Raw genomic sequence first — 19,340 nt, forward strand, 5'->3', positions numbered from 1 at the left:
CGGAGAGAGAAAGGGAAAGGTGATAAGTGCAGCCACGTGGCTGGTCTTGATTGGCTGGCCAAATTTTTATCCATTTAATACTTTGAACTCAATTATTTCGTTGCAAATTAATTTTTTTTTTATACCAAAATTCATGATTTTTTTTTCTCTATAAATAGAGACTTGGTTCATTTGATTTGGACACAGAAAAAAAACCAAGTTTTTCACTATATTTCTCTATTATTATCTTTCTATTAGTGTTTTTTTTAAGTTAAGTGTCTTTTTTTAGTGAAATGGATCCCAATAATCATTTTAACACTCAAAATTCTGCTAATTTTCCATTTAACCAAAATCCCAACAATTTTCAAAATCCCAACAATTATCAAAATCCCAACTATTATCAAAATCCAAATCAATTTTCCAACCAACATCCTCAAAACATACCTAGTTTTGGTTTTCCACCAAATTTCAACCAGTCATCCTCTGTTCCAAACTTTCAACCATATTATGGATCTATGCCGAGAAATCCATCTCAAACACCCCCGTTTAATGGTTATGTGACAATGGCGAATGCAAATTTTCCAAGTGGTGGTGTACCTGAATTTCCCGAGTTTTCAACACAACTAACTATTGGTGGCATGATAGTTTCTAATGAAGTCGCTCCAAATTCAGAGGATTCAACTCCTAAGAGCAGGAAAACTCAGCAACCAGCATGGAACACTGAACAAAATTTGGTGCTAATTAGTGGGTGGATTAAATTTGGAACAAGCAGTGTTGTCGGGAGAAACCAGAAAGGTGAAACATATTGGGGTAAAATTGTTGAGTATTGTAATGAGCATTGCTCATTCGATCCTCCGCGTGATGGACCTGCATGCCGAAACCGTTTTAATTATATGAACAAAGTGTTGGGTAAATGGATTGGCGCTTATGATGGCGCTAAGCGTATGCAAGGAAGTGGTTGGTCGGAGAATGATGTTTTGGCAAAAGCGCAGGAATTATATGCATGTGGGAAGAATGTTAGATTCACTTTAATGGAAGAATGGCACGCTCTCCGTGATCAACCACGTTATGTTAGTCAAGTAGGAGGAAATATTGGCTCAGGAAGTAGTGGATCTAAGAGATCTCGCGAGAGTGATGCATGTGGCTCAAACACTGTAGAATCCAGTGCTCGTCCTATAGGAAGGGAGGCAGCTAAAAAAAAGGGTAAAAAGAAAAGCAAGGAATATGCCTCGGAGGTGGTGGACAAAGAATGAGTTGAATACAAAGAATTCAAGACGAAAGAGCTTGAACGATTGGACAACATAGCCTTGATGCAACAGCAGGCTAACAATATAGCCTTGGAAAAGACTAAAACCAAGAAAATGAAGATGTATCTAAAGCTAACTTCCGAAGAGCATCTAGATGACCGGAAGAACCAGCTGTTGAAAAAGTTGGAGGCAGAACTGTTTGATAATTAATTTCAATGAAGTATTTGTCAGTGTAGTGTTTGCTTTAATTATTGTTGTTTCAATATGTCAGTGTAGTGTTTGCTTTAATTATTGTTGTTTCAATATGTCAGTGTAGTGTTTGCTTTAATTATTGTTGTTTCAATATGTCAGTGTAGTGTTTGCTTTAATTATTGTCGAATCTATATGTCAGTGTAGTGTTTGCTTTAATTATTGTTGTTTCAATATGCCAGTGTAGTGTTTGCTTTAATTATTGTCGAATCTATTCCTTATCTGATAATTAACTCTATACAATAAATTATTTCGAATCCGTCAGTGGTCCACCACCCAATTCGAATCTATTCCTTATCTGATAATTAACTCTATACAATAAATTATTTTGAATCCGTCAGTGGTCCACCACCCAATTCGAATCTATTCCTTATCTGATAATTAACTCTATACAATAAATTATTTCGAATCCGTCAGTGGTCCACCACCCAATTCGAATCTATTCCTTATCTGATAATTAACTCTATACAATAAATTATTTCGAATCCGTCAGTGGTCCACCACCCAATTCGAATCTATTCCTTATCTGATAATTAACTCTATACAATAAATTATTTCGAATCCGTCAGTGGTCCACCACCCAATTCGAATCTATTCCTTATCTGATAATTAACTCTATACAATAAATTATTTCGAATCCGTCAGTGGTCCACCACCCAATTCGAATCTATTCCTTATCTGATAATTAACTCTATACAATAAATTATTTCGAATCCGTCAGTGGTCCACCACCCACATCCATTTATATATAGGGACTCATACATCCATTTGTGTACCAATATCCCAAATCCCATCCAATCTACCTCCAATATCACAAAAAAATGGATCCATCACAATATCATTTTGATATCGCAACCTACAATCAAAATCGTGAAATTGAAGAAAATTATATAGTCAATCGATTTAGAGAGCGTAGAAACAAAATATCGGAAGATAATACACCTCGTAGTAGAAAATATCTCAATAGAGATCATGCAGCGACAAACCAAAGACTAATTGACGACTACTTTGCCAATGAGCCTACATATGACGATGCAATGTTTCGTCGTCGGTACCGGATGAAAAAAAATGTTTTCCTTCGAATCGTTGGGGACCTTTCAAGTAGTGATAACTACTTCACCCAGCGAGTTGATGCAGCCAATAAAGAAGGTATATCACCCTTAGCAAAATGTACCACAGCAATGCGAATGTTAGCATATGGTGTGGCAGCAGATGCGGTCGATGAGTACATCAAAATAGGAGGTACTACATCATTGGAGTGCTTACGTAGATTCTGTAAAGGAATCATACGCTTGTACGAGCAAGTGTATCTGAGAGCACCAACCCAAGATGACCTGCAAAGAATACTGCATGTTAGTGAAATGCGGGGGTTCCCAGGGATGATTGGGAGTATTGACTGCATGCACTGGGAGTGGAAAAATTGTCCTAAAGCATGGGAAGGACAATTTACTAGAGGGGATAAGGGAACCACCACAGTTATTCTTGAAGCAGTTGCATCTCATGACCTATGGATCTGGCATGCCTTTTTTGGATGTCCGGGAACGTTGAACGATATAAACGTTCTAGACCGGTCACCAGTGTTTGATGACGTGGAACAGGGAAAGGCTCCAAGTGTGAATTTCTTTGTGAATCAACGTCCATATAATATGGCATACTATCTAGCTGATGGTATCTACCCTTCTTATCCAACTTTCGTCAAATCGATTAGACTTCCTCAAAGTGAACCCGATAAATTATTTGCAAAATTTCAGGAGGGATGTCGGAAGGACATCGAACGTGCATTTGGAGTGCTCCAAGCTCGATTTAAAATCATCCGTGAACCAGCTCGCTTGTGGGACATAGCTGATTTGGGTATCATCATGAGGTCATGCATCATATTACATAATATGATTGTTGAGGATGAACGAGATTCATATTCTCAACGTTGGACCGATTTTGAGCAATCTGGGGAAAGTGGATCTAGTGCACCACAACCATACTCGACCGAGGTGTTACCCGCTTTTGCAAATCATGTGCGTGCTAGATCAGAGTTCCGTGATCCAAATGTTCATCAAGAATTGCAAGCCGATCTAGTGAAGCACATATGGACAAAGTTTGGAATGTTCCGTGATTGAATTATTTGTGTGTTGTATTGCATTTTAAATTATTTGTATCGTACTAATTACGTTACTTATGTGTTGTATTGCATTTTAAATTATTTGTAACGTACTAATTACGTTAATTGTGTGTTGTATTTTAAATTAATTTAAGATGATTTGTATCGTATCCAATTATTTAAATAAATTTTGTTTTTATTACAAAAAAATTAAAAAATAAATTATTAAGTATTTATTATTTTAATTTAATTTTAATCGATAATTGTAATTTTATGTAATCATAAAAATAAAAATAAAATTTAAATAAGAATATGAAAATAAAAAGTGGTGGGGTAGGGTGTTGAGTGAAAAACCATTGGAGAGGGTAAAAGTTGAATGGGTGTTGAGTTATTAGGTGGAAGTAAGAGAAAATGATGTGGAGTGTTGGGAGTTGAAAAAGTGGGTGTTGAGTTTTTCAACCATTGTAAATGGTCTAATCCTTTCTATCAAGTATTGTCAAACAGCGTTAGTAATGACGTGTCACCTGAGGTGGAATGTCTTATTCATCACCTTCTTCTTTGTTGGTGTTGTCGTGGCATATAGGTCATTAAAAATCCAAGCCAAATTTTAAAAAAATTGCTTTAGCCTAAAATCAAACCAAGGATACTATAGTTAGCATAACATTATGTAGTCATTATGAAGTACCACTGGGCCAATACATTGTTGATGACTTAAATTACATTCAATTTTATATCAAGTCACGCTCCTAGAATTAAAGCATGTTAAAAATAATGCATATCAAATAGGTAATGTCACATATTATTTTCTCAAACACATGAATATAATTATATTAGAATTAATCTACCTCTTTTAAACTAACTCACCAAACAAACAATTCCTTTTGCTAAGGACAAGTTTCACAACGGATGTAAAAGAAAAAAACAGAAAATATTAATAGAAAATTAATCAGACAATCATAATTCATGGGGAAACCTGCTGAATCATCCAACACTTCAAATTCATCCACCCAAACACCATAATTATTCAGCCAAATCAATCTAGGATTCGGATCAATAGCACAAACCGAAAGCCCTGACTCAGAAACTTGTTGCGCTACCGCAAGCCCGCGGGACCACCTCTCACAACTGCAAGTAGGGATGTCAACGGGGCAAATATTGTTCGGAGGATGTTTCTCCGCTCCCCGCCCCGCCCCCAAATTTAGTCCCCATCCCCATCTCCAATCCCCGCCACGGGGGAATATTTCCCCCCATCCCCATCCCCACAGATCCCCATGGATATCCACGAAGATCGAATCTTAAGAAAATTTCTACACTTTTTGATCAAAAATATGACACTAGTATTTTGTTATTTTTTTCCGTATTTTTTAAAACGCATATATTTTTATCTTTATTTTATAAAAAAAAATAAAAATACATCTTGCATCAATAATAAATAAAAAAAAGCAAAAGAACTTGATGTTGCTAATATTTTTTATGTAAAAATAAATAAATAAATAGTAACATAACTTGCTACCGTGCTTCCACTAATTTACTACAACAATACCGATGTCGTCCAACGCAAGTGGTTGATTATGTGTGACAAATCTATAACTTCTAATGACTCTTCATTTTCTAATACATTGATATTTTTCATGTAAAATTATATAATTATATAATATATAAAATATATAAATTAAAATATATCGTCGGAGTCGGGGAATCCATGGGGACGGAGGATACTTTTCCAATCCCCGCCCCAAAGTGTTATCGGGGGAACTTTTCCCTCCATCCCCATCCCCACGGGGAAAAAAATCCCCAACTTCGGATCTCCGCACAGATATTCCCCACAGGGATCCCTATTAACAGATGCAATTGACATCCCTAACTGCAAGATCTACAACATTTCCCTTTGTTGAACCTCAATAACAATCCAATTTTTCTGAACAACCATGAAGTGGATGCAAAAGTTGAAGCTTGTTTGGTGTTTTGTGCAAAGTATCCATAGCTATCATATGAAATTATAAAACCTTAAAAATTTAGACTCAAAACACCATCTGGGTCACATAATATTCCTAAAAAAATGTAAACTTTATATAGTTAAGAAGAGAAAGTGGAGAGAACAAAGCATTGTGAAGAGAAAGTGGAGATTATGGCTTACCGTTGAGAAAAGAAAGTGGAGAGAACAAAGCATTGTGATGAATTGCATATATCCATAAGGGTTAATTTAATTTAATTTATTTTAGATTTTTTATAAATTAAAAATTAGGAAATTGTTAGTCTTTTTTTTTTTTTTTTTTTTTTTTAGAAAAGTTGATGGTTTATAAGTACCACCAACTTGTTTACAAAGAAAATACTACATTGCTGCTGTCAAGGATTTAATCCTGGACCAACAACCTACACCCGTTGTTAGTCTTTGTTTGGTGAGTTAGTCAGATTTTGGGGAGGATTTGATGCCACGTCAGCATCAATGAAGAAGGTGATGAATAGGACAATCCAACTCAGCTGACACGTCATTTCCACTAACACCGTTTGACAATATTTAACGGAAATGATTAGTTTGATGCTGTTTGACAACGTAAGGGAGCAAATTGGACGTTTTAAAAGAAAGAGGACCAAAATGGACCCAGAGATATAGATACGAGACTAAAAAGGGTATTAAGCTAAAAAAATATTAACATAAGAACTAATATGGTCCGGTTATATTTTGTAAGGGATTAAATTGGGTCTTTTTTTGTGAGGAACTAATTTGGGTTGTGTAATTTTTGTGAGGGACCAAAATGAATCTTCACTCTATTTTGTATTATTTTGTTGTGAGTGATGATTATATTTAGAATTTGAATGTAAAAAATAAATACGTGAAATTATGATATTTTAAAACTGTAAAATTTTGTAAGTGTTGTAATATCTTTTAGAGACTAAGTCACCTGGTTCAACCGATTTAATAAATATATAGTATTAATAGAGACCAGTTTATTCAATCGAGTTATCCGGTTTAATTTGATTTAGTCATGCGGTTCGATCAGTGACTCAATGGTTCAACCAATGAACCAGTGACTCAATGGTTCAACCAATGAACCAGTGACCTAATACGCTCACGGTTTGATAACCGGTCCGGTTTTTAAAACACTGATATTAAGTTAACTTAACATTTATTCTAGAACAAAAATTATAATTAAATATTAATTTTTCATATAACCATTTTAGCCCATATTAGGAATTAGGCCCAAAAAGCCCATAGCCCATTCTCATGCATACCTAAACAACATTTGCGACAAAAAACAAAAGTTCTCCCATTTTTCAGAATCACTGCCTCCACTTCCACGATGCAACACTCTCAACAATTTTAAAAGCTCTCACCTTTCAAGCTTTCACCATTCGCCTATGTCTTCTTTCTATTCAATGACGATGCCAAGTAACTCGTTTTTCTTCTAAACCCTTTTTCTCACATAGCTCTAACACTGTTATTTTGTTATTTGTTTTGTTTCATACACAACTCAAGTGGTGTGTTATTGCTTTTTGAGATTGTTTTGAAAGCATTAAGAGAGTTTAGTTTGAGCATAATGTCTACTGAGGAAATTTTAAGGCAGAGACTTAGAAGAAAGCCTAGAGTTGGTGTAAGAATTTCTAGGAATTCATTGAGAACTAGTGAGGATGGAAATGGTTTTAACAAGGGTGAGGGTTTTGATGGAGAAAATGGGTATAAGGGGAATTTGAAGAAAAGGGTGAACTTTAGAGGAATGCAATCAGGTGAAGAAAGGAGTAGTGGGAAAATTGATGATAGAGAAAATGGGTATAAGGGGAAGTTGAGGAAAAATGTGAACTTTAGGGGAATGGAATCAGGTGAAGAAAGGGGTGGAGGGAAGTTTCATGATAGAGGGAATTTGAGAACTCGAAAGGGAAAGGGTGAAGGTCGTTTTAACAATGAAGAAGGTTTTGATAGGGAAAATGGGTATAAGGGGAGGATGAAGAAAAATGTGAACTCTAGAGGAACGGAATTTGGTGAAGAAAGGAGGGGTGAGAAGTTTTATGAGAGAAGAAAGTTGAGAACTTCTAGGGATTTGTCGAGAACTAGAAATGATGAACATGGTTTTAACAATGATGAGGGTTTTGATAGGGAAAATGGGTATAAAGGGAAGTTTAAGAAAAATGCAAACTTTAGAGAAATGGAATCAGGTGAAGAAAGGAGTGGTGAGAAGTTTTATGAGAAACGGAAGTTGAATACTTTGGATTCTTTTGGGAGGAAGAAGAGAGTATATGCTAAGGAAGGAGTGGATGAAAGCGGCGAGATATGGAGTGGCGTAGAAGTATCCAAGAAGAAAATTTTGTTTAAGAAAAGGGAGAAGAAGGTGAGAGATGAAACCGCGGAAGAGAAAATTGTGGAAGAGAAAATCGATGATGAGCGTACAATATGGGATTTCAGTAAATTGAAAAAGGCGAAATCCAAAGACAAGCTTTCTAATAAAAGTTTGAAGGACAAGAAAGAAATTGATGGGATCGATGATAGTGGAAGTAAGTTGAAGAAGAAGAATGGAGAAAAGAAAACTGAGTTTAGCTATGGGAAAATCGAAGAAACTGTATCTCCTTCAAGTTCTGACATGAAGGAACCAGGGTTGGATGATGATGCCAAGAAACCAGAAGATCGCCGATACAAGAAAAAGAAAAGGGTGATAAGGATTGATCCATATGATATTTCAAACAAGAGACTAGATGATGCCATTGGTGTTGATGGTAAACATTTTATCTTTCTGTTTTTAGTGCTTGAGAAAATGACTTACATTTTCTTAGAGGACAAACTAAAGAATTGTAAAAATCTCGAGCACCTTGAATTTGATTCCACAAGATAATTTCAGGAAATAAAGAAGAGAAGAAAAAAGATTCTGAGAAAGAGCCCGAAATGTCACTGAACGCCCAATTCCGTGCAATACGGCCGAGCCCTTCAATACTTACCTTTGTGGAAAAAAATGTAATTTGTATGAAGACTTTTGATTATCGTGTTGTTTGTGCCAATACTTTGTATCCTTGAAGGTATTTTGATTTTTTTCGTAATCTAATTATTATTCGCAGCTGTTGGGCAGGAGGCGCATGGTTGATATAAAAAGGGCAGGCTACAACATAGAACTTCCTTCACCATTAGATAATATTCCCTTCTCTAAAAGTTCTGAAAGAGAGAATATTGAAGAAAATGTATGTCGCCGTTTATTGCATTAGAAACAATTATTTGTACAGGTTTTAATTACTGTCGTGATTTTTTGTTTCTATAATCTGAAACAGGTTTTCAGGAACAGATTGGAATTTTTCGCTGCTGCAAAGGTTTCATCATCATTTCCACCTCCTAATCTTCCAGAGATTGCATTTGCAGGTAGAGTTTTAATTCTTCGAATTCATCATCATATCGTAGCAGCAGCAGTAGTAGTTTAGCGAAACAAGTTAAATGGTTTTTTTTTTTTTCCGATTGTGTTCTGGCGAACAGGAAAATCAAATGTCGGTAAATCGTCTCTTCTTAATGCACTCACTAGGCAATGGGGGGTTGTACGGACCTCGGACAAGCCTGGCCATACACAGGTATTCTAACAGTTCTTACCTGTCGATTCATGTGGAGTTGTGTGTTGTTGATAGATGAATTTCTTTACCAACAAATCACAAATTATTTGCAGACAATTAACTTCTTCAGCTTGGGAACAAAGCTTAGCTTAGTTGATTTGCCGGGATATGGATTTGCGTATGCAAAAGACGAAGTGAAAGAAGCTTGGGAGGACCTTGTAAGCATGCAAATTATATTAAGTTTTTGAAAGTCTTTTGGTTGTTTGCTTCTTCAGTTTTACATTAGATGTTTTGTCAATTGGAGTTGGAGTTCCCTTATTTATATTATAATATAAATACTGACTGGTTGTATATCGGAAAAACAACGGATTATAGGTAAAGGAGTATGTCTCAACACGAGTTGGTCTGAAACAAGTATGCCTTCTGATTGATACAAAATGGGGCATGAAACCAAGAGATCATGAACTGATTGAACTAATGGAAAGGTAAATTCATACAAATACAGTAGCAATTGGTGCCATGCTGCTTTTCTATATTTCCTTGGGATAGTTACTTACTGGTTTACAATGTGATCACTAAATCTATATAATGGATGATATCAATTTGCAGATCAAAAACTAAATACCAGATAGTATTAACTAAGACAGACACAGTTTTCCCAATCGATGTTGCTCGACGCGCCATGCAAATCGAAGAGGTAATAAACATTGACCCTCCATGCTTTTTTTTCTCTAAAGATTAATGTTCTCTTTTGGATATTAACAAGTTTCTGCATGCTTACTGACAGAGTCTCTTGCCGAACAAGTCTGTAATTCAACCTCTGGTAAGATTGATTCTTTTGGTAGATTTGTTCTAAGTTCTAATGTTTTCGGCTTTCGTATACTTTTTTTTGGCATGATCGTTGGGAGGAGTGAGTAAGGTTTGTTTTTTGTGATGCACCTATTGCAGATGATGGCGAGCTCGAAATCTGGAGCAGGCATCAGAAGCTTGAGAACTGTTCTTGCCAACGTAGCTCGATTTGTCAAAATATAAAAAACAAAGGATATAAGTTTTTTTTTCTATTTGTTTTGCAAGTTTTTATGCTCATTGCGACATGTAAATAATAAATTAAACATGTTTATTGGTAAAATGTAACACAGCACACTTTGACATTTTGAGTACTTGGATGTAACATTTGTGCCTTCAAATGAAGTTGAGTTTATTCGGTTGGATCAGTGGTGAACTCTAAATTCTTAGGAGATCTGGTACAGTTTGTTTTGTCTTTGTTAGTTTGAATTCTTTTATGGCTTAAATTTGTTTGTTTGGTGGTGTTCATGTCAGGGTTTGAAATTTTTATGCAAATAATCATTTTTTAAAATAAATTTTCATAATAACCACTTTTCTCACATAATTTCCTAAGTAACTCATTTTCAAATAGAAAAAAAATTGGGATGAGTGTTGTCAAATGAATTGGTGCTACCATTTTAAGTGCCGCCAACTTAATTGACAATTGCATATAATCTAGTAAATTCAATTGGTGACGGCCTGCATTTCTTAAGAGGTTGCGGAAAATCGTCTAGCGCAATGCTTTTTTTTAGTATAACCAGAGGTGTCTTGTACCATTTATTCCACACTTTTTGTCATATTTTTATCTTTTCTTCATTAACTCTATCATGATTGTTAAAAAGAATGAGTATGTATGTTATTTGAGAACGAAGTCTCCGATTAAAACGCATTTTTGGAACATTCAAAATTTTGAGCATCTTGAAAGGAGTTTGAACGGTTGGTTAGAAAGAGAGATTAATGATGGAAAAATAATTAGAACTGCTGAGAGTTTGAACGGTTGGTTAGAAAGAGAGATTAATGATGGAAAAATAAGTAGAACTGCTGAGAGTTTGAACGGTTGGTTAGAAAGAGAGATTAATGATGGAAAAATAATTAGAACTGCTGAGAGGCTTGTTTCATAAATCTTAATGGCAGATGACAATAATGCTATGCAGCATAGGTGGGCGCGAGTCAAAGATGACAATAATATTAGGGATATAATGTCTGCACCAGATGATATTATTTTGATAATTGTAATCTCTTAGATATGTTGTGGTGTTAAGTGTTTTTATTTATTGTTTGTGTTGTTTTAGGCGTGTTTATGTTCGTGCTGTTTGTTTTAGATGTCTATATGTTAATTTTGTTGTAACTAAAAGTTGTTATATATATATATATATATATATATATATATATATATATATATATATATATATATATATATATATATATATATATATATATATATATATATATATATATATATATTGGTCTCGTATTTTGATTTTTTTTATAAAATTTTTATTCACTCCATCTGTAAAACTAACTTTTTGTTTCATGAACTTTAATCACTTGAGATTTTGTTGATTCCTTAAAATTTTGCACATGTGACATGATGATTAAGATAATTTTTTTAATGATGTAACAATGCTGACTTGGATAATTGATTAATAAATATAACTTTTGGAATAAATGAATAATTTTTAATTAAGTATTTTTTAAAATTAGTTAATATTTTTTAATTGTTTTTTTAATAATTGATTAATAAATATACTTTATAGAATAAATTAATAATTTTTAATTAAGTATTTATAAAAATTAATTAATAATTTTAATTAAGTTTTTTTTTTAAATTAATTAATTAAAATAAATTTTATAAACCCAAAGCCCATTTAATTTCAACATGAACTTACTCAATACCCAACATGACATTGAGCTAAGTTTAAAACAAATATATAAACACTAATTATATATGTTTATAAATCGATGTGGGACTTCAAATCATGTGCAAAGTGTAAAGTGTGCGATTTGAATCATGTGCAAAGTGTGATTTGAATCAAATTGGGTAGAGATGACATAAAATTGTTTGATTCGAATCATGTGCAAAATCTGATTCGAATCAAGTGGTTTTGAAAACTTTGGTTCACCTTTGTTGAATTTAATTAGAATCAAATTGAGTGTGTATTTGATTGATTAAAATGAAACACTTAAAAACTCAATTTTTCATGTGTTTCGATGTACTTTGAGATTTTTCTTTGCACCTAACTTGAATCAAACACATGTAGATTTTATTCCACAAACTCATGCAATCGACTAAAAACATCTTGATCAAATTCAAACGTAACCATTATTTTATGCATGCTAAATTGATAATAAATTGATTTCTAACTTGATTCAAAAGATATGCAATTATGAGGGAGACTCAATAAAAGATAATAAACAAAAGTGATGAAACAAACAACATAATAACTGTATCAGGGGATGCTCCCCCTGCGTATGATAAGGACATGCTACCAACTCTCCATAGGGATGTGCAGCCACATGCGCAACCTACAACGCATATGAAACCTACACCATCGCCGGTCCAATTGGCGATGATGGTACTTTAATTTGAATGTGGTGGTCAATTGACCTGACGCCTTACCACTACACGCATACAAATACTACTCTCTCACATTATCTATAATTAAGACCTAAACTGAGCTCATTTTCATCAGCGGCAACAAATACTACTCTCTCACATTCTCTCATATTTATTTTCATCACCAACGAACACTACTCTCTCGTATTTTCTCACTTTTAAAATGACTCTATTGACCATGGGTGAAATGCACGAAGGAACCATCTCCAACATTAAGACTTATGTAAGTGTTTATTTCGCTATGATTACAGTTCTATTTTTTAATACATTATTTTTATGAAAATACTTATTTTCCTTTTTGTAGGATCCATCTAGGTTTCGTACTCGTGTCCATGAATATGTCTCTCCCAACGTGTTGATTCAACCTTTTATAGAGCTCACCCGTTTTGGACATGTTAACAAAATCATGTCTTACTCCATTGCTGCTAAGTTTATATTCGCGTTACAAGAAAGATGGCGATCTGAAACACACACTTTCTTCTTTCCAACCGGTGAATACACGTGTTATTGGGGATACCAACTTCGCAAATAAAATATGCAAGGAACTTTTGGGTGCCAACTTGTTAGATAATAACTCGAAAGGCCAAAGTATCTTACTTTTGCGCCTTAAAAGTTATTACAGACATTTAACATTAGATGAAAGTTCTACTGAAAAATGAAAATAATTAAAACTATGTGTTATATTATGCTATTAATTGGTTCATTATTATGGCCCGAAGGTAGAGTAGTTATAGTATGCATGTTATGTATTTACCCTTATTAAAAAATACAGATAAAATAGGAACATGTAGTTGAGATCTGACTTGTTTGTCTTATTCTATAGGTCTTTGTGTAAAAACATAAAAAAGAAACGCATCTACATTTTATGGATGCGTCGTTTTGCTCAAAACATGTAGTTGGTCTTGATTGTCGTCCCTAGCGCTCATCAGCAACAACAACTTTACATTCCCTTACGCACAAAAGTAAGTTAATAACATTATTTTCATTTACTTACTTAACCCATTATTATTTCTAAATAATTTATTATAACTTTTTGGTTTATATGGTCGGCTCGTGGTATGACTTACCACAGATGTCCTCGACACTACATCACTATCGCAATCTCTTGGATCACCTAACACCAAATGATGTATTGCCACTAAACTAATCAATTCGTAATAATTTATTTTTAATATTTCCCATTCACACCAATATCGCCATTCAATTGTCCAAACTGCACACCGATGACCCATCAACACAACCCAACTACTTCGACATGGGTCACAAACTCATTTACGGTATCACGTCAATGCATACACAAGACTACATAGAAATGCAAGAACTTATTAGAGAATCTGGTGATGGTTATGTTCTCGGGACCTCAAATCCTCAAATTACTAGGGGTGAAACAATCGCGAACGCGACGAGTTAGAGTAGCTAGGAGTGTGGAACTGGTGGCTGGTATGACCAACCTAATCCTGCTCATTAGTGTTAAAAATATTATGTGTGTAAAAGTAATTTAAATTAAATATTAATTTTTTTATTTAATTTTTTTATATAATTTATTATTTTAATTTAAGAAAACAATACACTGACGCGCTAGATGAACTGATGCTAGTACTTAGACTTTGAACACAGTCGTCAATTGGATTGACTAGACTATATGCAGTTGCCAATTCAATTGACAACACCTCTTCCTTTTTAAATTGAAGCGCCAATTCATCTAACAACACCTCTTCCTTTTTAAATTGAAGCGCCAATTCATCTAACAACGCCTCTTCTCCTAATTTATTTTTGTTTGAAAATGAGTTATTTTTAGAAATTATGTCAAAGAAAGTTATTATGAAAATAAATTTGAAAAAGATACTTATTTGCATAAAAATGAGTTAGTGTATTTCTTGAAATCTTGAAAGAAGCACACTCATAAGACCCAAACTTCGACCACTAAGCAAATCCATGAGGTTGTGGATTTACACTCTTATTTTGACAACCCCATCTCTAGAATGTGTCAACTGATATTTTAATCACTTATTTGGCAATTCATTCTTGTTAATAAATTCAAAATTGTGTTATCTTATTGGTCAAATGAAAATGGGTGCATGCATGCTTCCCACTCCTTTCTAAGTGCTTACGGCATAAATACCTAACTTCATGCCGTCTAGCCAATTCCAATGTGATTTTTTATTACTTTTTTTTCAAGAGAATTGGGTTTGGAGGATAAGCATGAATATCTTTTAATTGGTGCTATCTGCTGCATAATGCAATATATAAAGCATTGAAATTATTTTATCATAAGTTTACTTTTTATATAATGCATGTTTAATTTATGAAATGAAATATTTCGAAAGTTTTATTTTTTTAAAGTTAATGGAATAAAATTTACACTCATTTTTCAAAAATTTCAAAACAAAATATAGTAACTTCCGATAAATATTAAAAATTATACTCTATAAGTTTTGGAAAAAGGAAACTTCTGATAATTAGATAAGCTAAGAAAATTTTCTAAATCTATAACTTTTGTTTATCTTTTATATTTATTTATTTTTGACCGATTCTTTATATTTATTTAAAAGGTGGTTTGTTTTGTTTTTCATAAAATCTCAACCCTAATCTCACATGTCCGCTCCGTACTCCCGCAAAAAATTGAATTGAACGAAATAGATATTGTTGAGAACACGCTTAAAATAAATGAGGATAAGTTGGACGGTGGGTTTGAGAAATTTTTTAAAAAATAACTATGTATTAAAAAAAATTACGCAAATAACCACGTTTCGAAAAAAATTACGCAAATAACCAGGTTTTTGAAACCCTTAACACCAAGGCGCCATCTCACATGACTTATTCCCTTTTTTTAGTCCTAGGCGCCATCTGACATGACACACTCAGTCCCAATAAGCCATGTCAAATGGCGCCTCCCTTAAACTTTTAGGAGGAAGAGCCATCTCATATGGCGCCTCCTTGTATATTTTTGTTCAATTTTCGATTTGAAAATGCACCAAGGCGCCATCTGAGATGGCTTATTGCAGAAAAGTTGTACATAAGAGCCATCCCAAATGGCGCCTCCCTTCATCTGATATAATGGTGGCGCCATCTCACATGGCACCTTGGTGTCACTGTTTTCTGAAACTTGGTTATTTGCGTAATTTTTTTCGAAGTATGGTTATTTGCGTAATTTTTTTTCTAATACATGATTATTTAAAAAAAAATTCTGGGTTTGATGCATTTTAAATTTATGGGTTTGATACATTTTAAATTTAAAAATTAACCTGCAAAGAAAATAAAACGGAACATACATATTAAAATGTATAGACTTAAATTCTTTTCTTTTTTATAAAAAAAATACATGTAAAACTAACATGTTCGATGGATCAAACACATCCCTCTTACTTTTTTTTTTTTGACGGGAAAAGATTAATTCATTTCATTAATAATAATATTCTGGATACATGTTGGAATTTCAAAGAAATTATGAAAACTAGCAAAAGATGGAGCCACCCGTGCCAGAGCATGAGCCACTTCATTAGCTTGTCTTCTAACGAACTTAACATGAGAGTTCCTAAATAAAAGAGTCATCAGGCGATTACACTCGCCAGTAATAGCACCAAAGTCCGAATCATTTGAATTCGGATTAGTCACACTATCCACAACGCGCTTTGCGTCCAACTCGAAGTCCATATTGTCGAAACCCAGCTCATGAATCCACTTTATGGTTTTAAGAAGACCAAGAGCTTCCCCAATAGCAACATCCGTACAAGGCGAAAACCAATCAGTTCGGGCAACAATAAACTGACCTGTATCATCTCTAACGCAAGCACCGATACCCACTTTGTTATGAGAGAAGGAAGCGTCAATATTACACTTAAGTCTGCCCCTCGAAGGTTTTGCCCATCGGCAAGGCCGGCCCTGGGCCCGGGCAAACAGGCCCATAGCCCAGGGCCTCAAAAAAATGGGGGCCTCAATTAAAAAAAGTGTGTTAAAAAATTATAATGCTGAAATTGTAAAATAAATATTTAGTAACGTAATTAGTGAACAAGTTTTTGTTTGTAGCGCAGCGGTTTATTTTATGCTTTGAGAAGTAACCTGTCACAAGTTCGATACATAGCTTCTTCCATATTTTAAATTATCATTTGTCTTACTTTTTTTCATTGCAATGAGAATAAATATGGAGGAAAATGCAATGAGGAAATAAATATGGAGGAAAAGTGGCAGTAATTATCATTTGGTTTAGTTTTTTCATTGCAATGAGTAAATAAATATGGAAGTAAGTGGCGGTAATTATCATTTATTTTAATTCTTTCATTTCATTACATTTAGTAAATAAAGATGGAGGTAAAGTGACAGCTAGTGTCAAGTAATTACACGGCTGTAAAAATTAATAGTTTTCAAATTTTAATTATAAACTAATTTTTATATAAATAATTGAAATTTATAATGACATTTTAAATCAAAATTTATTTTCGATAGTCATTTATTATAACTCTTATAATTTTATTTCAATTTATTTTAAAAATTATTTATATGTTATAATTACATATTTAAAATTTTATGGTACAATTAATTTATTTATTATCAAATTTTTATGATGAAATCAAATTCATTATCATTTGTATTGTGATTTATTATTTTTTTTAATCATAAAAATAATTTTTTTACCAGTTTGGTAAATCTGCGTATTAGGGCCAAGACATGGTTTAGGCTTACTCCTACATTTCTTACTAATATGATTTGATTTTCCGCAACTAAAAGAAAACACCACTTTTATTTGAGATGATGTTTGTTGTCTAAAAATTGTAGTAATTAAGGGTCCTTAAAAGATTATCATTCTTAATTTAGTTAATTATATTGTGATTTTGAATTCTTTAATGATTTGCATATGATTTTTATCCGTGTTGAAATTTTTGTTGTTGTTAAAAACAATCAAGACTTTTTATTTTTGATCTTGTCTTCGGAATTCTTTTTAATTATTGAGGCGAGTAAAAAATTAATTTTTTTGTTAGGGGTCCATTTTTTTGTTTGCCCTGGGCCTCTTAAAAGTCGGGACCGGCCCTGCCCATCGGATGATGGTTACCGGGGGGTCGATACTACTGCTGTTTGGGTTAAGTTGCTGAGCCTCTCTCCACCCTGTCAATAACTGAAAGGCACGCTGACAAATAGTGTTCGGCGGATCTTCCACGTGATTCCACACAAGGTTGTTTCTTCCTTTCCAGATACTCCACAGAGTAACTGAGAAAATCGCTTGTTGATCTTTACTAGATACCTACAAAAAGGAAAAAATCACAGATGCAAACGTATCCCCATTGCTAAGGATCTGCTGCAGCATAGACCAAAGACCCACTTGAATCCAACACTCAATACTTTTAGGGCACTGAAGAAAGAGATGATAATTGTTCTCCTCACCAACCCTACAAGCGACACAGTTTGAAGGGCAAACAATTCCTTTATCCAGGAGTCTTCTTCTAGTAGGCACACAATCTCTACATAAACGCCATAAGAAATTCTTAACTCTTGGGGGGGTCCTAATGTTCCACAACAGATTCCATCTCCCACTGATTCTAAGGTGAGAGGTATCAATAGCATCAGTGATACAAAACCTATAAGCACTCCGAACTGAGAATTTACCATTAGCCTCATGTTTCCAAATTAACTTACCATTTTCCCTCTTACTTAAAAATCAAATATTTTCCTTTTTTTTTATATTTTAAATATATGTTTACATGGTATAAATCTAACTAAACTATAAAATCAGCGAAAACCCAAAACCAGGAGTGAATTTGATATGGTTTAAAACTTATCATTCATGTCTAAAGTTGTATGAAGAACTTTAGTTTTTTTTATTTCATTTATAACTTTAGCGCGTGGATTTTTTTTTATAATTTTTAAATAAAAATAATAATAATATGATATACTTTTTTTAAGGAGAAAATTTATATACAAACTTTTAGATATACTTTTTATTATTTTTTAATAAAAATAGAGAATGAAAAAAAGGAAAATTAAGTATGTATAAGAAAAAAAATTATATTTTGTAATATTTTTTATTTAAAAATAGTAAAAATCACACCTAAGAAATTATATTAATTTTTTTTTTGTTACAAGAGGGGCCTAAGCCCCGAGAAAGAAAAAACTAAATTGGAGAAAAACGCGGGAATTGCTTCCCAACATGACTTAATGAAATTTGGACATTCACTGAAACGAATAAACTTTTCTTGTTGATGAATGCCGTTTCTTCACAATAGTGTCGGCACACATATTAGCTTCACAGAAGACATGTTTGATAGATATCATAATGTCATGCTAAAAAAAGACCCCAACTCTATCCAAAAGACTTCTATCCTGGATTGTTGACACCAATCTACTCGTGATATCCTTAACCACTTGTTGGGAATCAACTTCAATTCAATTATAATCTGCTTGAAACTTAACTCTTCGACAAACTTAAATCCTTTAAAAACTCTCCACAATATATACGTATGATACTAATCAGCTTAGAGAAAATTAAAAAAATTATAGTAATAAATAAACTATTAAAACTTGAATTTCATTAAATGCGGTTTAAAAGTCCAATTATATATAGTACATTCTTTTCATTAATTCAAAAATCTAGAGTAAAATATTTCTATTTTTGAAATATTCCATTTTCTTTTTAGGTACAATGGATGAACTAATGTCAAGTTGCCAACCATCACCATTATTTCAACCCACAAACATTTTAATCAAATATTTGACTAAATTTGATTGGAAGAAAGCCAACAACCCCACGTGGCTTTTTCTCTTGTTTATCATTCATTACTCTCCACTAATCATATACACAAAAAATAATTAATTTCGA

The 19,340-nt window shown here is 33.4% G+C and overlaps 2 protein-coding genes across 2 annotated transcripts; both read left to right on the plus strand.

Moving 5' to 3' along the window:
• Positions 1-272: 272 nt before the first annotated feature.
• On the plus strand, positions 273-3,607 carry LOC131656365 (uncharacterized). Its single transcript, XM_058926098.1, has 2 exons — positions 273-1,083; positions 2,385-3,607. The coding sequence occupies exons 1-2, from the start codon at positions 273-275 to the stop codon at positions 3,587-3,589; spliced, it is 2,016 nt and encodes a 671-aa protein (XP_058782081.1). The 3' UTR covers positions 3,590-3,607.
• A 3,222-nt stretch (positions 3,608-6,829) lies between these two features.
• LOC131656366 (uncharacterized) lies at positions 6,830-10,402 on the plus strand. The gene is made up of 10 exons (XM_058926099.1): positions 6,830-8,277; positions 8,400-8,512; positions 8,614-8,733; positions 8,821-8,908; positions 9,020-9,111; positions 9,204-9,308; positions 9,466-9,575; positions 9,700-9,787; positions 9,878-9,913; positions 10,039-10,402. Exons 1-10 carry the CDS (start codon positions 7,110-7,112, stop codon positions 10,120-10,122), a joined length of 2,004 nt encoding a protein of 667 aa, XP_058782082.1. The 5' UTR covers positions 6,830-7,109; the 3' UTR covers positions 10,123-10,402.
• Positions 10,403-19,340: the final 8,938 nt, after the last annotated feature.

This window comes from Vicia villosa, linkage group LG3 (assembly GCF_029867415.1).
Source record: "Vicia villosa cultivar HV-30 ecotype Madison, WI linkage group LG3, Vvil1.0, whole genome shotgun sequence".
NCBI classification, from domain to species: domain Eukaryota; kingdom Viridiplantae; phylum Streptophyta; class Magnoliopsida; order Fabales; family Fabaceae; genus Vicia; species Vicia villosa.